At 35.4% G+C, this 23,645-nt stretch overlaps 1 protein-coding gene across 1 annotated transcript; it reads left to right on the forward strand.

Moving 5' to 3' along the window:
• Positions 1-651: 651 nt before the first annotated feature.
• On the forward strand, positions 652-5,526 carry LOC133798334 (transcription factor MYB1-like). Its single transcript, XM_062236572.1, has 2 exons — positions 652-1,110; positions 4,271-5,526. Exons 1-2 carry the CDS (start codon positions 777-779, stop codon positions 5,212-5,214), a joined length of 1,278 nt encoding a protein of 425 aa, XP_062092556.1. The 5' UTR covers positions 652-776; the 3' UTR covers positions 5,215-5,526.
• Positions 5,527-23,645: the final 18,119 nt, after the last annotated feature.

Consider the following 23,645-nt stretch of genomic DNA (forward strand, 5'->3'; position numbering starts at 1 on the left):
GCTGATTGTGCGTCTCCTACCATAATGACAGAGTTGCCCGCATGTTGTAGTTCCGTTTAGTTTAAATGAGTTATTCTTTTAAAAAAAAAATCCTTTTCTAAAAATAGAGAGAGAAAGAGAGAGAGAATTTGTCATCTTAAGGGAAGAAATTTCTTTTTGTCAAAAAAAATAAATTCAATTTTGAAAATTAAAGTTTCATTTCAGGATTGAAATAAATGAATATAAAAGGCAGTTGCTACTGACTTACACTACCCAAAATGCAGAAAATAATTATAAACTTATAACTGTATGGAAAATATTCTCTTCTCATGAACAAATAAAAAAAGGAAGGTTAAATTTATAAATTAAAATACATTACCCCACAAACTGTCCCCGAACCCCTAATTACGGATATTAATGAGCAAAGAGCCATGTCAACGAAAGTCCTCGCCTTATTTCTTTATTCAGAAAAGGAGAATCTCAATAGTCTAAAACGACGTCGTTGGAGTCATTCAAACTGCTTCAACGGCGTGCTTGAAAAGGACATCTCGGTCATTTCGAAGGAAATAAACGACTTGCTGAATGGGCAGTGGGCACAAGTTAAAGGAGAGGAATTCGAAATATATAATACATTATATTTGCAAGCATAAAATACTTGGTTTCCCAAAATACCCCTCAATTTGCAGTTAGGCGGGTAGGTAATGATAAAAAAACATTGTCCCTCTCTCTCATCAAATCAGTGAGAGAGAGGTGCCCGAAAAGCAGAGAGAGCCGAAAACGAACAAACCAACCGAACCATGACTGCTCCAAACGATGCAGTTTCCAACGACGATGACCGCACTGATGGGTTGGAACTCGGAGGCGGAGGCGGTGGAGGTGGCGGTGGCGGTGGCGAAACTGAGTTGTTGGGGTTGAGTAGCGGTGTTGGTGTTGGTGGTGGTGGTGGAGATGGGAGAGTGAAGGGACCATGGTCGCCGGAAGAGGACGCTGTGCTGAGTCGACTCGTGAGTAAGTTCGGGGCAAGGAATTGGAGCCTGATCGCCCGGGGAATTCCTGGAAGGTCCGGAAAGTCATGCCGACTCCGGTGGTGTAATCAGCTCGATCCTTGTGTTAAGCGTAAACCCTTTTCTGGTAAACCGCCATTGCCTAGAATGTAACCCCCGGCAGTTTTGATTTTTTGTGACTGGCTATTTTGTGTGTGTGGTTTGGTTTGGGGTTCTGAATTGAGAAGTGTGTGGGTTTTTTGCCTGTTTTGTGTGTTCGTATTTGGAGGTTTTGGAATGTGGATTTAAGCTTGAGTTATTTGATTTTTTTGGGATTGTTTCTGTATTGGTATGTTGAGGCAAGTAGGTTTATTTCGATATTGTGCACACAGATTGAGTCTGGCTCTTATTAATTTGTAAAGTCTTTGCTTTGGTTATTGATTGTTTGCAGATTTATGTTTCTACATGTGAGTTTGAAAACCGAGTTAAGAACAGAACTAGTGAAGGTATGGATCACATTAAGAAGTTAGAAGTCATTTGATCAATCGTAGTTATTCTGTTCTTTGAAATAGGCCACAATGTTTGTGTTTTGCTAGTTTGGGTGCTTCTGGAATAGTGGGATTCCAGAGTATGTGAGTATAGATACTTAGCAATACGTCAAAGATGTCATTTCTGTGGATTACCAAATGCATGACATGATTCCTTCCTTAATGCAGAAATTTATTTTTCTATCAATGCCTTGCATTGCTTTCTTTCTAATTTAGTGGGTTTGAGATTATAAAACCATTAATTTTTTTTACTTGAAGTGGGGTTTGGGGGTTGTATAAGATGTATGGTACTTGTTATACCCAAAAATTGGAGAATGCATCCTAGGAGGCTAAGGAGAATGCATCTAGGAGAGTGCTTCTTAGGAGAGCTAAGGGGAGTGGTTCTAGGAGACTCCAAGGAGGATGTGGTCCTAGGAGACCCCAAGAAGGTGGTCCTAAGAGACCCCAAGGAGGATGTGGTCCTAGGAGACCCCAAGGAGGATGTGGTCCTAGGAGACCCCAAGGTGTGTAGGAGGTAAGCCTCCCAAGGTTTTCTAAGTGTTGGCTCGAACATGTCCAAGGTAAGTAGCTAAGGAGGAGGAGTCTCATGCAAGAGGAAGGAGACTTAGACTTTCATAAGGAAAGTCTATACAATGTTCGATCGGACATGTTTGGGAGATGCTAAAGGAGGTTACCTCAATGTTGTCCAAGGTGAGGTTCCCTCAATGTTGTCCAAGGTGAGGTTCCCTCAATGTTGTCCAAGGTGAGGTTCCCTCAATGTTGTCCAAGGTGAGGTTGCCTCAATGTCGTTCAAGGTGAGGTGCCAAGGAGGTTGTCTCGGACCACCTTGGTCCGAGGAGAAGCCAAGGAGATTGGTTCAAGGAGGAACATGGCATGCTAGAGGAGAGTACATGTTCGAGGAGAACCATGCACGTTCAACCCACCAAAAGCATGTCCTACCACCATGCATATCCTACCACCATGCATGTTTAACCAGCACTTGCATGGGTAGTGAGTAGGAGGTGGACCAACTAGCTAGAGGAGACTAAGTCAGATACAACTTCAACAACATGCGCGGGAATCTCTCATTCTTCCCACAAATGGGGAATTTGTTACATTTTGAATTTTGAATGTTTATTTGTAATATAAATGTAATAAATATAATAAAATATCCCTATTATAAGGGGATATCAGTTGAGGATCCCATCTTTATAAATAGAGAGCTGATGGGATGAGAAGGGGGCTTCTTCTGCTTCTTCTTTCTAGAGAGAGAAAATTGGGTCTGTTTATTCTAGAGAGAGAAAGTGCTGAAATTAGAGAGAATTCTTGTATTTTCATAATCTGTACTGAAGAAACTCAGTTGGCTCAGTCCATCTGATCTTGAGTATAGATATATAAATCACAACTCTGAGTGGATTAGGCTATTACCGACAATCGGGGCTGAATCACTATAAAAATCTCGTGTGTTCTTTATTTTCTTTATTGTACCGTCTGTTGTCGTTTTTATTTCTCTTGAAGGCTTGTCGTTATTGACGTTCTCACGTCGTTGGCTAAAAACGCAGTCAACAGTACTGGTAAATTTTTAGTTGAAGGTTGCTTGATGAAATTGGACTTCCTCTTGAGTTCTTGTTATGCCGTGTATTTTTTTTTTAAAAAAAATTATTTTATATTTGATAGCACTTAGTAGATATTCCTTTATAGAAAGAGATATTTCACATTTGTTTCTAGTTCATTGTTATCCTGACTTGTTTTGCCTCTCACATCTTTAAACTCTCAGTTTTTGACCTTGTTTTCATTCCTGTGACTTGTCTGATTACTCACTTTTATTAAATCTTGCCTTCTTAAACAGTTCATGTTGAGCTCGCTAAAAAGATTGAGGTTTTATTTATTTATTTTGTTAATTAGACAAAGAACATTTTTGTTTAGTTAGAAATATATCAAACTAACTTCTTTAAAAACAATAATGAGTTCCATGAGTCTATGATTTTTTTTTTTTTGATATCTTAAGTGAATTAATTCATCCATCAGATTGGAGGTTGGAGGACAGCTCCTGAGGTCCTTGCACATGCTTATGTAAATATTATTGTAATGCTAGCAAGAGCTGTCGTTCTTTTTATTTTGTTTTTGGCAACTTGAGCTCATGTTTGAAACTGTATATTGGCCAATTAAATTCAGTGAGTTTTCTTTTCTTTTAGACTGCTTATATTGTTAAAAGTAATAACATGAAGAGACAGTGGGAAAGTGTGTCGTAAGTCTAGTATAGTGTTGGATAAGGAAAACAACAACTGCTTTAATGGACTCCTCTAGAATGTGTTGGTATTGTGAATATTGAGATAAGTTAATCTTTTAGTCTGTGATGATGTTTACCACATACCGTTTTGCCTGATTGCAATTAGTAATGTTGTAATTTTCGTGTTCAGTTGAACTGACATTTTGGACTGTTTTCCATGTGATTTTGATTTGTTTAAATTCTTTTAGTGATCTATATATGAGTTGACAGCATGAATGTTTAAAATTCTCTTTCCCATTTTGATCAGCTGATTTAATTTTTCATTTGAAGTCTATTATTTTTTTCCATTCTTCTTGGAATGTTCTTTTCATGAATTGATGCCACTTTCAGATGTTTGTGATTTCGTACCTGCTGTTCACTGATATTTCACGGTCTCTGTCTCTTTTTTTCTTTTTCTTTTTGGACTGAGAATATACTATTCTTTATTGTGTGAATCAGGTAGTTAATGTCGCTCATTTATATTGCTATTTATGAAACTTGAATTTCTGCAGAGGAAGAAGATCGTCTTATAGTTACAGCTCATGCAAGCCATGGGAACAAATGGGCAGCAATAGCAAGGCTTCTGCCAGGTAGAACCGATAATGCAATTAAGAACCACTGGAACTCTACTCTAAAACGCAAGTACCCTGAGTTTGGGAGTTTCAAACCTGCTCCTGAGGAGATGGTGATTGATGGGAGCCTTGACAAGAGAAGGGCATCTTCAGAAGAGACCTTGTCTGTGGAAATTATGAATCCACTTAAGAATCTAGAAGGAAGAGATATTTCAGTAGACAATAGACCTATCCAGTATGAAAATAGAGCTCAAGTAAATGAGGGTTGCATTTTTGAAGCAGATTATCATAACCTTGTTTCTGAAGCACCACATCCTATCATTTCCCGTCCTGTGGCACGAATTAGTGCATTTAGCGTTTATAATCCTTCAAGTGGTCTGACACGTTCTTCTGTATTTCGAAGGACACTGCCAGCTGATGGGACTTTGTCTCAAGGTTCCAAATCAGATTTTGGATCCTGTAAACTTTTTGGAGAAGTCTACAGTGAGCGTATGGCTCCTTTACAATGTGGTCATGGTTGTTGTGAAAATTCCAATCAAAGTCAAACTCGTAGGTCATTGTTGGGACCCGAGTTTCTTGACTATGAGGAGGTACCCTCTTTTCCGAGTCATGAATTAATTTCCATTGTTACAGAGTTGAACAATATAGCATGGATGAGAAGTGGTCTTGAGAATAGTCGTGCTAGAATGTCTGATCAGACAGCAATCCTAGACATCTTTCAAGGGTCAACCTCTACCACGCAAGATGGAATGTCAGAACAGAACAAAGCTGACCATTTGCGCTTCGAAGAAGGACGGAACAAATTGATGGGCATGATGACAGATGCATTGTCGTCCCAGATGCAAAGTTTTGCAATGCCAACGGAAGTTGAGGGCTTGAGCTAATACTTTTGACTGTTTCTCTTCCTTTTTTGAGTTTCTAAACGCCGGAAGAAAGGTATATAATTCCCTGAGTTCTCACAGTTATTGGTTTATAATACATGCTTTTTGTTAAGAAGGGCCTTGCATTTGGCTGCTAAGAAGAATCAAACAACAGTTTCATATGCGTAGATTCTGAGAAATGTATTCGAGATTATATTTACTTGGCATGCCATAGGAATGAAGATTATTCATGACCATTTTACAATGGTTATGCTTTTACGAAATTAAACATTTATTATACACGTGTTTCTTTAACACTAAGAGCTTCAAGGTGTATATGCTTTTTTGATAATGTTTACGTTGTATTAAAGCTTGTCTAAAAGACTGCTCTTAATCTTGAAGAAGTTTCCCACCAGATTACGATAGAAGCACTCTCCAAAATCTAAATCTCAGATATATGGTCAGATAGACTCATTTCATCACATTTTATACACTCAAACTTGTTTGGTTCTTCCATTTAAATGAATAGAAAAACTAGTTTGGCTCTTAAGTTATATTTAAAATTGCTATTATTTAAATTAGTTATTTTTGTTTTAACTCTTTTTCTTTTTCTTTTTCTTTTTTTTGTTTTGTTTTTTTCTTATACATAGTTTGGTGTGAGGCTACCCCACAATGAATTATTGAAAGAATCTTATATTATAAAATAGCTAAACAAGAAAGATTTATTTTCAGCCATTACTCAAAACATAAACATAAAAGAGTTAGATTATCTAATAATGGGTAGTTCTTTAGTGGTACCCTGAAAAGGGGATCATCCATTTTAATAACTTATAGTTCAAATTATTTTTATATGACATTGTACATTATATTTATAGTGGTCCCTCTATCAATTTTCGAGAAATTTTAAATAATTTATTGTGTCTTAATCAGGGTTGAAATAGTCTAATTTTGATACAGTGAATTATTCACATTTTCTTATTAAAACTACAATGTACCGTTATGTAAAAAGAAAATTAAGGTTATAACTTATCTACGTTCCAAAATAGAAGAAGACACACTAGTGGTCCTGTTTTGAAGAGTACCACTTGAGAATTCCCTTGAAATAATATATTTAAATACTAAATTTTGATTAGTTGCAACAGGTACTTCTAGTGACCCTACATTCGAAAATATGATTATATATATAAGTGTTTCAAATTTAATATATTAAAATTAATGTCAAACACAATTTCACCTATGCCGATTTTATAGCATAAGAGTTTATTAGTTTGAGCTAGACACATCCAATATTATAAGAATAACCTCTTAAATACCCTTTTTTATTTAAAGGAAAACTCTTTTATTCTAATTATAATGATATTAATTACTTGTGTATTTTTTTTGGAAAATTTTGAGGGATTTGGAATTGCGACTACACTTAGTAAATTTGACTGACTGAGCTGCCTACATACCCTCTTTATGGAGGATCAAGTCAATTGTAGTTCTAGATAGATATTTTAGAACATGAGTGGAAGAATTCCGGTAAATGACCATTCACAGGAATTCATGGTATTTTTAGAAATTCATGAAATTCCGGTAGATGATCATATCGTGAAATTATTTAGTGTTTTGGAAGTTAGAAAAAATTCCGAGGTGAATGACTTTTTTATGGAATTTTGAAAGTTGTGTTTGATATTTGAGAATTTTGGGAATTTGTGGTTTATGTGACTGCACTTAGTTTTAGCGACTAGGTTGCCAATGTATCATTTAGAGGAATCAAGTCGAACGTAGTTAAAAGAACTTGGGATATTTTAGAATTTTGAGGTTGACAACCTCACCTTGAAATTTGGTTATTCTTATTTTAGATATGCTTTGGAGCATTTTTGAATTTTGAGGCGAAAGGCCTCTTTAAAATACAATTTTATAAAGTTTTTTGAAGTCACTTTAGTGTACTTTTAAATTTTGAGGTACAAGACCTCTTTCGAGATTTTTGTTGAGCTAAAAGACTTCTTTGAGATACCATTTAAAATAAATTTTATCATTTCAGATGTTTTAATGAGCTCATTTGAGGATTTGAAAATTTTATAATATTTACATGGTTTTAAAATTTTGTCATTTTTTGACAATTTTATATCTTGAAATCTCTTTATAATTTTTTATTAATAATTTGTTTTATATATAAAGAGATTATTTGACCAAAATTTTAATTGATTATTTCAAAATTTGTAAGGAATAATATAAAATTTTATATCGAATAATATCATTATTTTAAATTTTAAATTTTAAATTTTAAGATAAAATCTACATGTGTTTATGTTTTGAATTTATCAAATAAAATTCCAATTTGAGATATCTTTAAAATATATTATTTATTTTATTAGTTACATCTCCGAATCTATATAAAGTTTTACAAAGATAAATAATAGTCATATGATAAGCTGCTATTTTTATTGACAGATCATACTGACAACTTTTTCTCCACACAGTAAGCCCATTTATATGTACATGTTTCTATATATACGACACACATCCTTTTATTTTTTTTGGTCGTTTGCTTTTATGTATGTTTATGCATACACACATATACGTGTCATATATGCAGTTTTTTTTTCTCAGCTTAATCGAATATATTTATGTTTTGAGTTTGGCTTATAAATCCAACTAATCATAAAACTAACAATAAATAAATAAATATTTTTTTTTGTTTTGTTTGAAACTGCATACACTTATTTTACTTTTGCTTTAGTCGGTGGACCTTTAGGACTCAGTTTCAAATTTAACTCGTGTGCTAAAGTGATAAATGATCAACTTTGATTTTTTTTTTACCAGTATGCACATCATTTTATGCGTATATATATACATATATTTAAGCTTAATATATATATTTAAACATACATATATATACATTTACTTTTATAGGTATATATAAATATATATATTTTGAGGTCAACTTTTTATCATATATCTATTATAAAATAAGTTTGTAAATAATAAAAAAATTTTGTTTTAACGATTTTTTATTTTTTTAATGTTAACTTCAGCGGAATATTTTTATATTTAACAGAATATTTTTATATTTAACGGTAGTTTGTAAACACTTAAACTTAAATAAAATAAAATAAATCATTAAAAAAACTAAAATATGATATTTTTGAGATATTTTACAATGATAATTACTTAAAAATAATAAATAATTAAACAAATTAAAATAAGATATTTTACAATGATAATTATTTTAAAATAATAAATAATTAAACAAATTAAAATATAGTATATTTGAGATATTTTACAATAATAATTATTTAAAAATAATAAAATCATGCATTTTATAACTTAATTAAAATTTAATTAAACTTAAACTCACTTATTAGAATAATATCATATTAAATATATAATATAATCTACTGTGAATTAGTAACAAATTGTTTCTTTTTTTTTTTTTAAAAAAACTAGCAAGAAACTTAAATTTAAAATCAACGTATAATATATAATATTACATTAAATATATAATATATAATCTCTTGTTGTCACTCACAAATTAAAAAATTATAACAAACATAAACTTAAACAAAAATAAATAAATTATTTAATTAAAATAGGATATTTATTTCAAAATTTATATGACATTAATCTAAATTTAATAAAAATAATCAATAAATTTTATAAATAAAACTAAACAAATTGCTTGTATCTAGTACATATATACATATATATATGATTATATATCCTTATGAATATATGACATTTAAGTTGTTGCAACTTTTATAATTTAACTTTAGAAAGCTTACTATTAGGTAGTAAGCCAATAAAAAATTTACGACGATTTCTTTGTTCAACCAATTTTGTCTAACTACTTCTTCATTAAAATTAAGATTCCTCTAAATTTAGTGAGTGTCAATTGAGACCTACTCCTAAGGTCCAATTCGTCACTTTACAAATCCCTCCTGAATTTATCCTCGAGTGGATTGCACAAGGATTTACCCATATCCATTTTGATGCCATTCGCTTAGCTATTTCCCTTCATGGCCGAAAGGGCCTTCCAATCGGTTGCCGAATGGGTCTGCTCGACACCCGAATGAGGAAATACCAACATGCAAGCATTGCAACCATAGAAACTACATTAAACGTAGAAACAGTAATAACTACACTGTTTCCTAACTTTAATATGTCTCTTAAAGACAACCGTTTGACTGATGCTTTCAAAGTGGAGGTCCAACTTTCTGGAATTGACCAAGATCTTACTTCCATTGGAGCTACTCTTCACTACCAGATGACATACAGACTCCAAGACCACGCTCTGGATCTTTCCTTGTCAACAGTTGAAGAAGCATTACTGGTCTCGGTAGACTCTACCCAAGTTTCAACATGCACTCATATTCCAAGGAAAATCTCTACAGATGATCTTATGAAGATTTTTCCCAGTTCATGTATAACAAATTATGAGATGCTCCACCAACCTCAAAAAGCTGTCCAGACTCTTACTGAACCATCTTATCACAAAAAAGAAGATAGCTCTGTCGAAATAATCTTTGACAAAGGCTCCCAGTTGCTTTACCACCCAGTATATGATGACCTCTGTCACACTAGCTGATGTGGAAATCCAATCCTTCGATTCTCAAGGCAGCCCTATTTATGCTTTTGAATCTACGGATGGACATAAGTATTGTGATGCTTGCGACTGCAAAATTTTCCTAAAAGTGGAAGAAGACCTCCCAAAACCAAAGCGACGTCCGAGCTCAGGAAAACGACTTAAGCAACGGCTAGATCAAGGAGAAAAGAGAATAGGATTGTTAGGCCAACCCTCTGGAAAGTTTGACTATATAGTCAAATATTCTGCTCCCAAGGGCTTACCTGACTCTCCTCCAGAACCAACTAGATGAGACATTGAGCTTCCTCCAATAGGCTCCCAAGAGCCTCCACTTTCGGCTCCCCAACAGAACATTCTGCCATGCTACAAAAAGGCTGCAAAATGGATGCAACATCATGGAGAAGTTTTTCCTGCTCAGAATCAGTTACAACAAATTCCACAAGTATGTATGATGACTACTACTGATTATGAGTCAGATTTTCCTCCTCTCAAGAAATTTGATAAGCAAGATGACCAAAGTACAGTCTCTCACCAACCAAAAGTTCAAAACCCCACAACCAGGAACGCAGATGGGTCCCTCAAAAAGGTATCTATGGCCGAAGAAGTTCTCAACTGGCAATCAGAAAATATGATTGCCCAAAACAAGGTCTTAAAGCAAGTTGAGTTACAGAATACCAGAATAGAGACGGCAGTAAAACAATCACAGACTATTGTCATTGACAAACTCACTGCAAAGATCCAACAAACTCATGAAGAGCTTCTAGCCATCATCAAAGCAAACTCAGTTTTGATGCCAGTATTCATGACAAAAGAAGCTGAGATGAAGAGCCTAAAAACCCAATATGAATCCCTCAAGAATCGGTTCTGCGAACAAGAACCGACAAAAGCACCTTCAACTTGTTATTTGGGAACCTCATCCCCGTTCGGGATAACTACGACGCTGGTCCCTTGGCAATTTGCTACAATACCAAAAACCTCTTAGCCTTTTCCTATTACTAAATCTATACAAGAGGACTCTGTTGTAAGATTAAGGCGCATGCTTGATGAAAACCAACAACAGAAGACAAAAAAAGGGGAAGAAAAAAGAACCACCAAGCCAACCGACAAACGAACTCAAGCAACTTATGGTTCATCCAGCCACAAATCCTCTGTCACAAAAGATTTGACATACAAGCACTCTCCACATCGTAGAAAATGAAACAGACTCAGACGATCAAAGCTCTCTGACTAGTTCAGACAATTCTTCAGAAGACTGGTCTAAAGAAATAAGCTTAACTTCTGATAATTCTACACTGAGTGACCCTGAGAGCTTATCCAGTAAAACTTCATCCAGCGATGATGATGGAACATTTCCTCATCTGATGGTTCAACCAACTGAATTGAACTCACAGACCGAACCAATTATCACAAGCGAAGATGAAAGTGGAAATGAATCAACAACACCACATGTTCCCCAAAAATGAAAACTTATGGCTGAAATACAATAATTATTTAAATATTGTCTCATGGCTGGTTTCATAGTCAAAGTCATATGTTGGCTCTTCATGAAGTGGGTTCCATCCTGTCGGTTCGTCATCCTGATCACTGCCAGCCGGAGGATAGGCGTCGTATTCTGTGTACATCACGTTCCATTCTTCTCCTGTGTAATGGAAGAGATAGGGGTCTTGCATATCTGTAGTGTCAGCATATGGGTTTTGTGAATCTTCGAAGTAATCATTTTTTCGCAAAACTACCCCTTCAGTATCGGTCAATTTGTACATTGACATATATTTTTTCTCTAATGTTTCTTCGAGTTTGGTGGCCTGATCTATTTCATTTTTTGAGATATGGAAGGCTTCAAGGGCCCTTGTTATTTTGCGAGTATAGTTGGAAGGGAATGTCTCCCAAGGAGCATCTTCTTTTGGCTTGGGCCATAATTCAGGAGGTATAATCTGGTTTTTCTCAAACAGACCCTTTTGGATGTCCATGTATTCTTGGCCCCCAAGACCACACAATGACTCTTCTTTTGATCCGCAGACTTTGAATGTTGGATTAGTAACTATATTATGTTCTTCATCGAGCTTGGCATTAATGCTAAGAAAGAGAACATTAAAACAGTTCATTAGGCTGGCAACATTTGGGCCTGGTGGGTAGATAAAAGTGGGCCTGTTATTTTGGACCATTTTCCATTCAGCTGATAAGACCCTTTTCCATTCTTCCAACGGGGCGAACTAGGACAAAATATCCATTTGGACTTGGTAGGCTGGCTTGAACCTTTCTTGGTCCAAGAATAATTTTATGGATGTGTGTAAGGTATCAAAAAAGGTGGGCTATCGGTTTTGGTGTGAAGATGGCATCTCGGAGAGGTAGGATTTGGGAAAATGGATACTTTGGATGGATTCCAAAGTCATTTTGTATAGAAGGTCCAAGTTTGGAGATCATAAGATTATGGATAAAGATTGCTCCGTGGGTTGCTCTTTTTCTAGCTGATTTGTTGGATGTTTTTGGAAGGATCTTCTTTGCATCTCGGGAAAAAGATTGGTTGTGTGTGACAGAAGAGGAAGATGCCATCATGAATATGATTGGGATGGTATGTGGTGATTTTTGGATGAAAATAGGGATGGTTCTTGGTGAGTATCCAGAGGCTAGATTTATAGCAGGGGGTGATCTGGATAAGAAATTAGCCACAGTATTGTCTTTGCCTTGAATGTGTTTAACGTCAAAAGAATAGTTGTCAAACCAAACTGCCAATCTCTAAAGTTGGGCATTTGTCGTTTTGCTCTTTTTTAGACCAATCATTCCTTTTGACGCAGCAAAGTCTGTTTCTACCAAGAAATTATGTCCTATTAGATGGAATTCAAATTTTGTAATACCCATCTTTATCGCCAATAATTCTTTAAGGGTAGAATGATAATGGAGCTGAGTCTTTGAAGTGGCCACTCTTGTATCCACATATTTTTCTTTTCCTTGTCTTGTCTTGTTCAAGTAGGACCGCTCCCCAATACCGATCACTAGCGTCTGCTTGCAAGATTCTTTTCCCATCAAAAGGAATCTGCAGAGGTGGTAGTGTCTGCATTATCTCCTTTAGATTTTTGACTGCTACAGTTTGCTCTTGTGACCATGGTGGAGTTTGCTTTTTAAGCATGTCGCTGAGTGGTCTTGTCATTTCCGAAAGTCGCGGGACAAAATCCCGTAAATAGTTTACAATTCCTAGGAACTAATGAATTTGGACCTTTGTGAAGTCCTTTTCGGGAAACTTTAACAACTCTTGGGCTATGTGCGGCTGGGCTTCATATTGGCCTTTAATAAGCTTCATCCCCAGAAAGTCAATTTGGGCTTGTCCAATGATCATCTTTTTTTCGGATAGCATGACCCCATGGGCTTCTGTGAGAGAAATGAACTGGGCCAGAAGATTTTGATGGGCTTGTTCATCTTGTGAGAAGAGCAATATGACATCAATGTAGATTAGGACCTTATCTAGAATAGGGCCATAGATTTTAGTCATGGCCTTTTGGAAAAGTGATGGAGCTATTTTGAGACCAAAGGGAAGGACAGTCCATTGATAGTGGTGATTTGGAATGCAGAAGGCCGTTTTGGGCCTATCTTCTTTTTTGATACCCAACTGCCAAAACCCTGCCTTTAGGTCAAATTTTGAAAATATTTGGGCCTTTGACAGGCTTGCAAATATGGAGTTTTTTTTTGTAGGGGGAATTTATCATCTGGGCAGAATGAGTGCATTCTATAGATTTGGAGCGGAATGAGTGCATTCTATAAATTTGTAGTGGAATGAGTGCATTCCATAGATTTGTAGTGGAATGAGTGCATTCCTTAGGTTTAAGGATGAGTGCATCCATTGGAGCGGAATAAGTGCATTCCATGATAAATGAAAAGAAAAGAATAAGTGCATCCCATGATGGAGCAAGGGAAAGCCAGGGATGAAGAAGAAATTTAGGGATATATATTTACCTGTGAAATCTTGAACAATTTGAAAAAATAATGTGATTTGATTTTTTTCTGTTTCTTTCCCGATGCAAAATGTCGATCTTTTCTCCTTTTCTCCTCTTTTTTTATTTATTTATAAAGTCTTGTAGTTAAAATTATTTTCATCACACCTCTAAATAAATGGAGAAATGGGAAAAGAGAAATAGGTGAGTGGATATATATATCACGCTTTTTTTTGTTATATGGATATATACATATGTTATATTTCTTATATATATATATAGGGAACGACTACAACACATCCTTTTTTTTTTTCAACACCGGTGCATCCTTTTTCTATTTCGGCACCTGGATAGATATAATCTCAATTATTTTATATGACGGTGTACATTGTAGGTATTTAGAATATCCTGCAAATTTTCAAGAAATTCTGAATAGTTTACGAAGCCGAAAACAGAGTTCAAACTGTCAAATTTTACATGCGTACACAAAAATATAGGCATGCGTGCAACAAACAGTTTAAACCTTGTTTCGGTACCATAATTTATTCAGAATTTCTTGAAAATTTGTAGGATGTTCAAGATAGCTATAATGTACACCATCATATAAAAATTTGGGATTATAACTATTCAGGTGTCAAAATAGAAAAAGGATGCACCGGTGTTGTAAAAAAAAAAAAACGTTATAGTCGCTCCCTATATATATATATCAATCTATATCCTTATTTCTCTCCATCTTTTTCGGTTCAACAATAAGTATATATATATATATAACAAGACCCAAAATAGTGATAAAAATGCTCTTGAATTTAGTGCGGATTGGTTCAGTAAAATTAGTGCGGATTTTTTTAATATTAAATTATTTAATAATTTTTACTAAAATATTTTTTCTTCTCATAACTGTTAAATTACGTAATTATTGAAAAAAAAATTCCTTTTTAAATTTAAATATTTATAAAAAATTAACAAACTCCAATTATACATAATATCAACCTCCTTAAGACTTAAAACTCTAAAATATATATATATATATATATAAACAAGCAAATAACTTTCCAACAACACAATTATTTTTTAAAATTTTAAAATATATATTTTTTAAAATTTATTTATAATTTTTTTTAATATTTAAAAATATTTGCAGATTGGATTAGATTATGCGAATTGGTTTGGATTGAGTATTTTGTGAACACCCCTACAATCATGTGATTTTCTCAGTAATTTTCACTAAAATCAACATCTGAGGTATTATTATACTCAAATATATAAAAAAAATTAAAAAATTCGCTATTAATGGCAAAAGACTATCGTCGCACCAAAACACTAATGACAAGGAGTTTTGCCATAAAATTTTTTATTTAATCATTTAAATGCTACAAATATCTCTACATAAAAAGTTTCGCAGAAAATTTTCCTTCACTTTTTCAGTTAATTATTAAATTAATCACAATACTCAATAGTGATGTAACAATTATTAAATATAACCATCAATGGATGAAAACTCGAAGTCATCACTCCAACATGGGAGCTCAGCCAGGAGTACAACGTCAACTCCACCAAGATGAGCAAGTGTTGCCCAACTGAGACCAAGAACAAGGCTGTGCCAGACAAGTATCTGGGGATGGAAGGCCTGCTAATGACCAACAAAGGTGTGCAACCTCGAGGGGAGGACAACCTCCTAATCCACAAAATCCAAGACCTGATCAGCAGTTCCGACAACCAAGGAACAAACAACCAGCCAGTCAAAATCAAGGCTAGCAACCTCGACGTTATCATTTTGTTGGGTGTAATCATGGTCATCACCCAAGAAGAAATAGATGAAGGAATGGCCAAGAAGCAAGTAGTAGATATCAAACAACCTAGATGGATGGCTATGATGAAGATAAAGGGGATAGTCGATACTACCAACCCCATGACAATCAATATTATGATGATCATCATAATAATGGGCATCCAAGAGGACCATTTGTTCCACCAAGGTAGCAAGAGCCAGAAAAACCACCTCCTGGTGCTTCTCTGCCGGACAGCCAGAATGTTGGGGGGTGTCCTAGAGGAGGCAATGTCTTTAACAAACTTGGAAACAGAGGACATGACTTGCGAGAAGTCCTTGACCAACTTCGAGAAGGCAATGGGTCTAATGTTGTGGGACTCGTTGCACTAATAATCCCACCAGCAAGGAGAAGCTGTAACACTTCAAGTCGTTGCACCAGCAGTTGTGCCATTAGTTGCTCCAACTATTCAAGCACAACTTGATGCCCTCACTCAGATGGTTCAGGAGTTGACTACCTCAAAATTAACTAACATCTACTTAGAGAGAAGAAAATGATCTCCTTTCTCTGACTGAATCAATGCACTTACCATCCCTCCCAACTTTAAGATGCCAACTTGGAAGATGTTCATTGGAAAGGAAGATCCCATGTCACATGTAAATGAATTTGAAATTCAAACATATATTTAAGGAGTAAGAGATGATGTTCGTTGCATGATCTTTCCTGGCACCCTAGCCGACTCTGCTCAACAATGGTTCTTTCAACTAGACCTTGGAACCATTAATTCTTGGGATGCATTTGTGAGACTATTCTACTCACAATTCTCTGTTGCTGGGACTCTACCAACCAAGCTCAATGACCTCGTTGACATTAAGCAAGGACCTAACGAGCCCCTCGAAGATTATGTGCAGCGGTTTATGCAAGAAGCAGCTCAATCCAAGATAGTCAGTGATGATTGAAAGTTGATGGCCATCATGGTTGGGATCCAAGTCAAGGGTTCGCTTTGGGCTGATCTTAGAAGAAAAACTATTTAATTGACTAGAGAGTTCCTTGATCGAGCAGACGCATTTATAAAACTTGAAGAAGCTATATGGAATGCTGACCAAGCTAACCAGACTGGAGCCAATCTACACCAGCCAAAAACGTTGATTCAACTAACCAGAACCATACACCCAATGGTAATGGTAACAAGAATAATCGGAACTATAGTAAACAAAGTGATTCTAGTAGTGGAAATAATAACGAAAATAAACAAGCGAAGACCAATGATAAGCCACGAGAATACACTCCTTGTTTCACCACCTACTCTACGCTCTTAGGGTCACGAGCGGATGTCTTTCAAGCTACACAAGCTGAAGTGCCTTATAGGATACCAAATCCTATCAAGAAGGATATAAGCAAGAGAAATACCAACAAGTTTTTTCGTTTCCATAACGATTATGGACATGGCACTAATGAGTGTAACCAACTTAAAAACGAAATCGAGTTCCTCATTCGTCAAAATCATTAGGCCATGAAAAGATACATTCAACGACCTACTAAAAAGAATCCAGCTGCAGCAAGAACTCCTGATGCACCAGCCTAATCAAAGCCAATCAGATATACATATACAACTCAAGTGTCGAATTGCACCATTATTATGAGTTAATGTAAGGCTGGTCGTAAGGCATGATTTGCCCTTTTTATGATCAACTATTTTTATTGTATTTACTGGTCGAAAAGCACAAATTGTCCATTCTTTAAACTGTTGGGGTTTTATGCCCTAATTAAAACTCAAATTCTTTGTAATCTCATTTTATTATCAATAAAAGAATAGAAATAATTTTTTTGACTTGGTTAATCACTTTGCTCACATGTTTTATTTTCATGATTATTTGTTTAATATAAACTTCTATTAAATCCTGAGCATATAGCTAATCTTATTTATAGTGACGTAATCACAGTGGAATAGAAATATGATTATATGTTCAAAATAAGTTAGTCCTAAGATTAGTCAGTGCACTGGATTTACACTGACTTGCCAATCTACGATATGATCTACTTACACATTACAGTGTTATGTTCTTTCCAGAACATTAGCAAAGTAGATAAGATCAGATGTATTTGTTACATCGGACAGGACCGATATTGACAGTTGATAAGATAAGTAAACATACCGTTATTATCTATTCTAGTCATATCATATAGTTGACCATAGGTCAATTCAATCTCAATTCTGAGTGGTTAGTATTCTAACTGATTGTATTATTTGAGTTTTTTGACTTGTTCGTTACCAGCTTACCCTACGGACTAGCCCATACTTACATCTTGGGAACTCGGTAGTATAATTGAGTGGGAGTGTTAATCATAGATATGAACATCTATAGCTTTTGATGAAGAAGTGAAATGATGGTTTCCTTTTAGTTTGGTTCAAGGTGATAAATAATAGAGATCTCATTTCAGTAATTAAATTAGTTTACTGAAATATCATTTACAAGGAACTAAGTGTTTTAAGGATAAAATACAATGAGGGGTAAAACAGTAATTTAGTCCTTTCTCATTGTAGACCGTCTATAGAGGATTGAGTGACAATTATGGTTGTAACAATGAATAATTAATAGCGTATCTATATTTGTTATAGAGCATTCTATGAATTCAAGAGTGCAATTCCGAGTCTATAGTGGAGTCACGAGGAATTAATAAGTTAGTAAATTTATTTGTTAGATTTATGATAACTTATTGGAGCTTGATTTCATAGGCCCATGGTCCCCATTGTACCTTGGATAAAATCATCTAGATAGTCTCAATTAATTGATTTAATTATCAAAGTTGACCAGGTCAATTTTGGATAGTTTCAGAGAGTTGTGTAATTTTGAGAAGAAAAGAGAATTTATGGCAGATTTATTAATTAAGATAAATTGGTATCTAAATTAATAAATAAATTTAAATCAAGGTTCAAATTATAAATAATTAATTTGATAAAGGATTTAAATAATTATTTAATTAATTAAATCAATAGAAAATAATACAGGCCTTGATTTTAAGTCCAATGAGCTTATAATCAAATGAGAAATTTCACGGGCCTATAGCCCATGATAATTTCGACCTAGGGCTTCAAAATGGCTATTATTTTATTGATTTTTTAATTAAATTAAATGGCCTAATTGAGTCTATAAAAGGAGTGCTTAGAGAGAAGTCAAAACAGAAGTTTGATAAGTCACAAGTCAGATTTTCTGATAGTTTTAGATTCTCTCTAAACACAAGTCCTTTTCTAAGCCTCTTTGTTATTTTTTCTTCTTCTCTCTATATCTATCTCATGTGTTGAGAATTGCCCACACTAGTCTAGGTGGTTCTAAGGATACATTGGAAGATTGTGAAGAAAATAGAAGATCGGTTCAGTTTCTTGATAATACTCTGCGACAGAAAGGATACAAGAGTTAGAGAAACTGAAGGAATGACTCTTTAATTCCGCTGCGTATACTGTAAGTATTCTATTTTTTGTTTCTCTTTGAATTCAATTTTAGAAACATGTTTTAGGCTATCTCGTATTAATTTGTTAAATATTAGATATATATGAAAATAAATAAAGATCATGTATAAGCTTATCCTACATAAACAACTAGTCATCTTTTATTTTCTAAAAATGGTGTTTACCCATTGTAAGGCACGTTTTGCCCACTTTGTAAATGACCAGTAATTTATCTAGTTTATGAATGTTTTGGTTGCAAGGCACGTTTTTCCCATTGAGTGACCATTGGTCATTTGTATTTTCTTAAAAGTGCTTATCATAAGGCACAATTTTTCCCATATTCATGCCACCATCTACTTTTCTGTTGTCTGTGTTTACTGATTGTAAGACACGATTTTCCTATTTTTAAACAATAAGTTATTTTTTTCTATGATCTAGACTTTGTAAAGTTGGTTTTCAGGCACGACTTGCCCATTTATAACAAGTAGTCATTACTATAATTTGGACAATAGCCATCGACCATGAGAGATTGGTTTCCCTTAAATTGACTTAATACATGTTCATAAGTCGGTTTACACAGAACCGACCTATCATGTATGCCAAAGGTAAGCATGGGAAGTCGGTTGCGTAAGAACCGACCTACCATGTGGACATGGTAGGTCAGTTGCGTAAGAACCGACCTACCATGTGGACATGGTAGGTCGATTCCTGCAAAATCAACCTACCATGCTGCCATGGAAGGTCAGTTCTGTGTAGACCAACCTACCATGTCTTACCTTGCTGACATAGTAGGTCAGTACTATATGAATCGACGTATCATGTCACATTATTATTTATTTTACATTATTTGAATTTTAAAATATATTCATAAAATTTATATTTATTAAAATTACATTATAATTATTTTTATAATTTTTTTAATTTAATAGTATTTACAATTCAAAATAAGTAAATAAAACTTGATAAAAAGTATCTTACATAATTTTTTAAATGACATGGTAGGTTGGTTCTCGTAGGTCAGTATTACGAGAACCGACCTACCATGTTATTATACAAATATATTATTAAAGATACTCTAATTTTTCTTTACATTATTTGAATGTTAAAATATATTAATTTATTTAAACAATACTTATAATTTATTTTTGGTATGAAATAAGTATAAAAAATATAAATTTATCAATATTAAATATATTAATTTTTTTAAATATAAATAAATAAATTAATTATTTGTAATTAAATAAATTTAATAATCGTAGGGCACATTTTTCCCACTTGGTAAATGATTAATTATCTATATTTCTTTTATTTTGTGTTTTCTAATCGTAAGACGTGTTTTTTCTCACATCAAAAGGACCGAATATTTATCATATTTACTAAACTAGTCGAAAGACACGATTGTCCATTTTATATTGACCATTTATTTTTATGATTGTTAATTGATCAAAAGGCACAATTTTCCCATCTTAAAATAACCAGCTATTTAAAAGGCCAAAACCAATTATTGTACAAACAAGATTTTGTACAATTTATTACAAGTTATCTACAACGGAGTGTGCTAGTACATTCAATTTGCCAACTATTGTTATTATCACAAGTATTGCTTAACACTTATGGTTCCACTGTCGATGTATATTTTCAATGTGATATGTTCTGAACAATTGGGTTAAGTTCGAACATGCTTTGGTTATTTGGCAAGTGGCCAAGGAATTACCTCCTCGGTCACTTGGGGAGCATATTGGGTATACACCACCATAACTTAAGCAAAAGAGTAAAAAGCACAATTGTTATAAATTTTTTTTCGAAAATCTATAAAGTGTTGGTGCTTCGTTTGTTTGTTCAAACACTAAAGGGGAAAAAATGACAAGTATTACATGAAAATTTTGTACCTAGGAAAACACATATAGTATTTAAATTGTTATATATAGTCAAAATTAATGAGCAAAATAATATATGTAATGCAAGAAGAATATTACAAAAATATTTGAGATTAAAATTTGCTTAGTCAACCAATGTTTTTGTACCACGAATCTTATGGTTTAGGTGTCCAACAAATGAAAAGATAAAAATAAAAATAAACTCCAACATCACTGGTCAAACGTGTCATCCTCGGCCTGCTCTAGCTCCTGATTATCATCAGGATTGAGAGAGAATTCTAGACCAGGTGTCTCAGGGGAGGCATCTGTAATAGCCTCAACCTCCTCACGAGTAATGCACTAAGCAATCTCCTTGTCTTAGAGAATGGCGGGCAGATAGTCGAAGTTTGCCTCCTTATTGTTCTTCCAAAACATGAAAAAATAATTGAAGGATACACTCCTGAACCTGGTCAGGTATGAGGAATGTTGCTCATTCTCTTGGGCTAGCTTGTCCTCTAGTCGCTTCTGCTCTGCGTCGAGCTACTGAACGCACTCCTCGAGTCTTGTCTTAGCCTGCTCGAGCTCCTTATTCTGGCGCGTCTGCTTAGCCTCCTTCTCCTCAAGCCCCTTGATTACATTGCTCTTGTTCTCGTTCTCTGTGATCTTATCCTTAAGATTATTTTCAAGCTCTTGGCAGTGCTGGTAGTTGAGAGTATTGGACTCCTTAAAGATCTTCACAGATTCCCGTGATTTCTTCAGTGAATGCAACTTTTTGGGCTTGAGTTGGGGTATTAGCCAGTGTTAGTGTACCTTGAATAAACATAAAATTCATAATTAAGCAGGATAATTGTATAAAAAAGAAGTATAATTTTTTAAGATTGGAACAGACGCTTACCAACAGGATTTCGGACATCGCACAACCAAGGCCCTATCAATGGTCGCATGCTCGAGATTGGTAAAGGCCTCGATGCTCAGATGGTGTTGATCAAGCAAATGGGTCAAAGAGCAGATAACATCTGACGCGGACTTCAACCTCTCAATTGCTTGCTCAACGCCCACATCCACGGGTGAGGAGGCTGGCTGGTAGGCTGGTGGAGGCTGACCAGCAGGGGAGCCCTGACCAGTAGAGGGAGTCTGGTCAGGAGGAGTTTGGCTGGGCATCGCCGGAGAAGTTTGAGCAGGAGGATCGCTCCTAGGCTGTTTAGCAGCTGGCTCGTTGTTCGAGCCAACTCCCGGGGTCGCTTTTCTTTTCGTTCCTCCCCTATTCGAGGCAGGAGGAAAGGCATAGAGATTGAATATATCGGACTCTGACATGGCTGCAGAAAAAAAAAGCAATGTGTTAGAAGAAACAAAGGGTAAAAAGTGAGCAGTACGCTTGTAAATATCTGATGCTTGAAAACATAAACACATAGCTTGCTTCTGCAATTAACTAAAACAAAAGAGTTAAAACACTTTATTACGTGGGAGTTCCTTGTCATCGTCTCAAGAAGCCACAGACATATTGAGGAGATCATCATCCTCCTCCAACACCTATTTTCCTTTCTCCTTATCCGTGGAAGGTGCTGGAGCCCTTGGTTGAGGAGCACCATTTTTCTCCCTTATATTTATCCATGTTGCCCTCCTCCTCTAAGGGATAAGGGTCGCTTGGGGTTGCTCGGATTGCCCCTCACCTCGCCATCTGCCTGCTTGGTAATTCTTCCACCAGCCGCACCATCAGTGTTGTCGTCATCATTTTTCTGGTGGGCCTTTAGCAGACCAACTTGTCTAAGGTTGTCGCTCATTATGAGCAGTCTACAATTCTTTTACTCCGAAAGAGAGAGCATTTAGGGCAACTGCTCATCTGACCATTCTTGATGTAGGAAGGGGTCTTTCCCATGAGCTTAAAAAACAATGGTAAAAATAGACTAATTACTAGTAAAGAGAGGATGATGAAAAAGTAAAAACCCAAGTGAACGACTTGTTACCTCCTTGTTGGAAGGGAAGATTATCTATAACCAGGTCAGTCATGAGGAAGTAATCACTAAAATATGTGCCCACATTGCTCCTAAATGTGGGCTAAGTGAGGAATACCGAAGTCATGTCCCTATGGAAAAAATAAAAGAACCCAGTGCTCTAATGGCCTTGGTTTGACTTAAGGTCAAAAAGGTAGTGGACCTCGTGGGGAGTAGGAGGTTTCCACTTGTAAAGGATATATAATGCCAAGAGTATTAAATATATGTTGGGTGTTATATGAAATGGGACAACGCCAAAATACTTAGCAATGCCCCTAAAATAGTCATGGAGGGGGAGAGTAGTGCTGGCTAGGATGTGGAAGCGTGACCAGGCCCTGTAGGCACCACCAGAAAGGTTTGCGCACTGGTCAACTCGAGGAGTGACCATTTTTATTCCCCTGATTATGTACCTTTCAGGGTACTCCTCGAGGAGATTGCTCGAGAGGGTGCTAGCAGGAACAATATGTCAAGTTACATTTCTCCTCTTGCGAGGTCCTTGTTTAGCGTAGAGTCTTATGGTGTTAGTCACATGCTCTTGCTCTTACTGATGTTGTTGTTCTTGTTGTGGTTGTTGGGTTTGTCGTTGGCATTTTTGTTGTTGCTCTTGCTCTTGCTTTTGCTGCTGTTGTTGTTGAGGTTGTTGTTGTTGTTGCTGCCCATTGCTCGCGTGCCTTGCGACTTGGGGGTCAACTGCTAATTGTTGCCTTGTTGTTTGTTTAATTTTGGCCATATCTAGGGAACAGAAAGCAACTGTTATGACCTATTCAACAAGTGAAGACCTGCTCGTTGCCCTCCCTCTAGTTGGAACTTCGACTGGGAGTGAGTCAACAGAGTAAGGGTGGATAATATATGTTTAATCATTTGGAAGGAATTTCCTTATTCCTTGGTGTAATTCCTCAACCGT

The sequence above is a fragment of the Humulus lupulus genome, chromosome 8 (assembly GCF_963169125.1).
Source record: "Humulus lupulus chromosome 8, drHumLupu1.1, whole genome shotgun sequence".
Taxonomy (NCBI): Eukaryota; Viridiplantae; Streptophyta; class Magnoliopsida; order Rosales; family Cannabaceae; genus Humulus; species Humulus lupulus.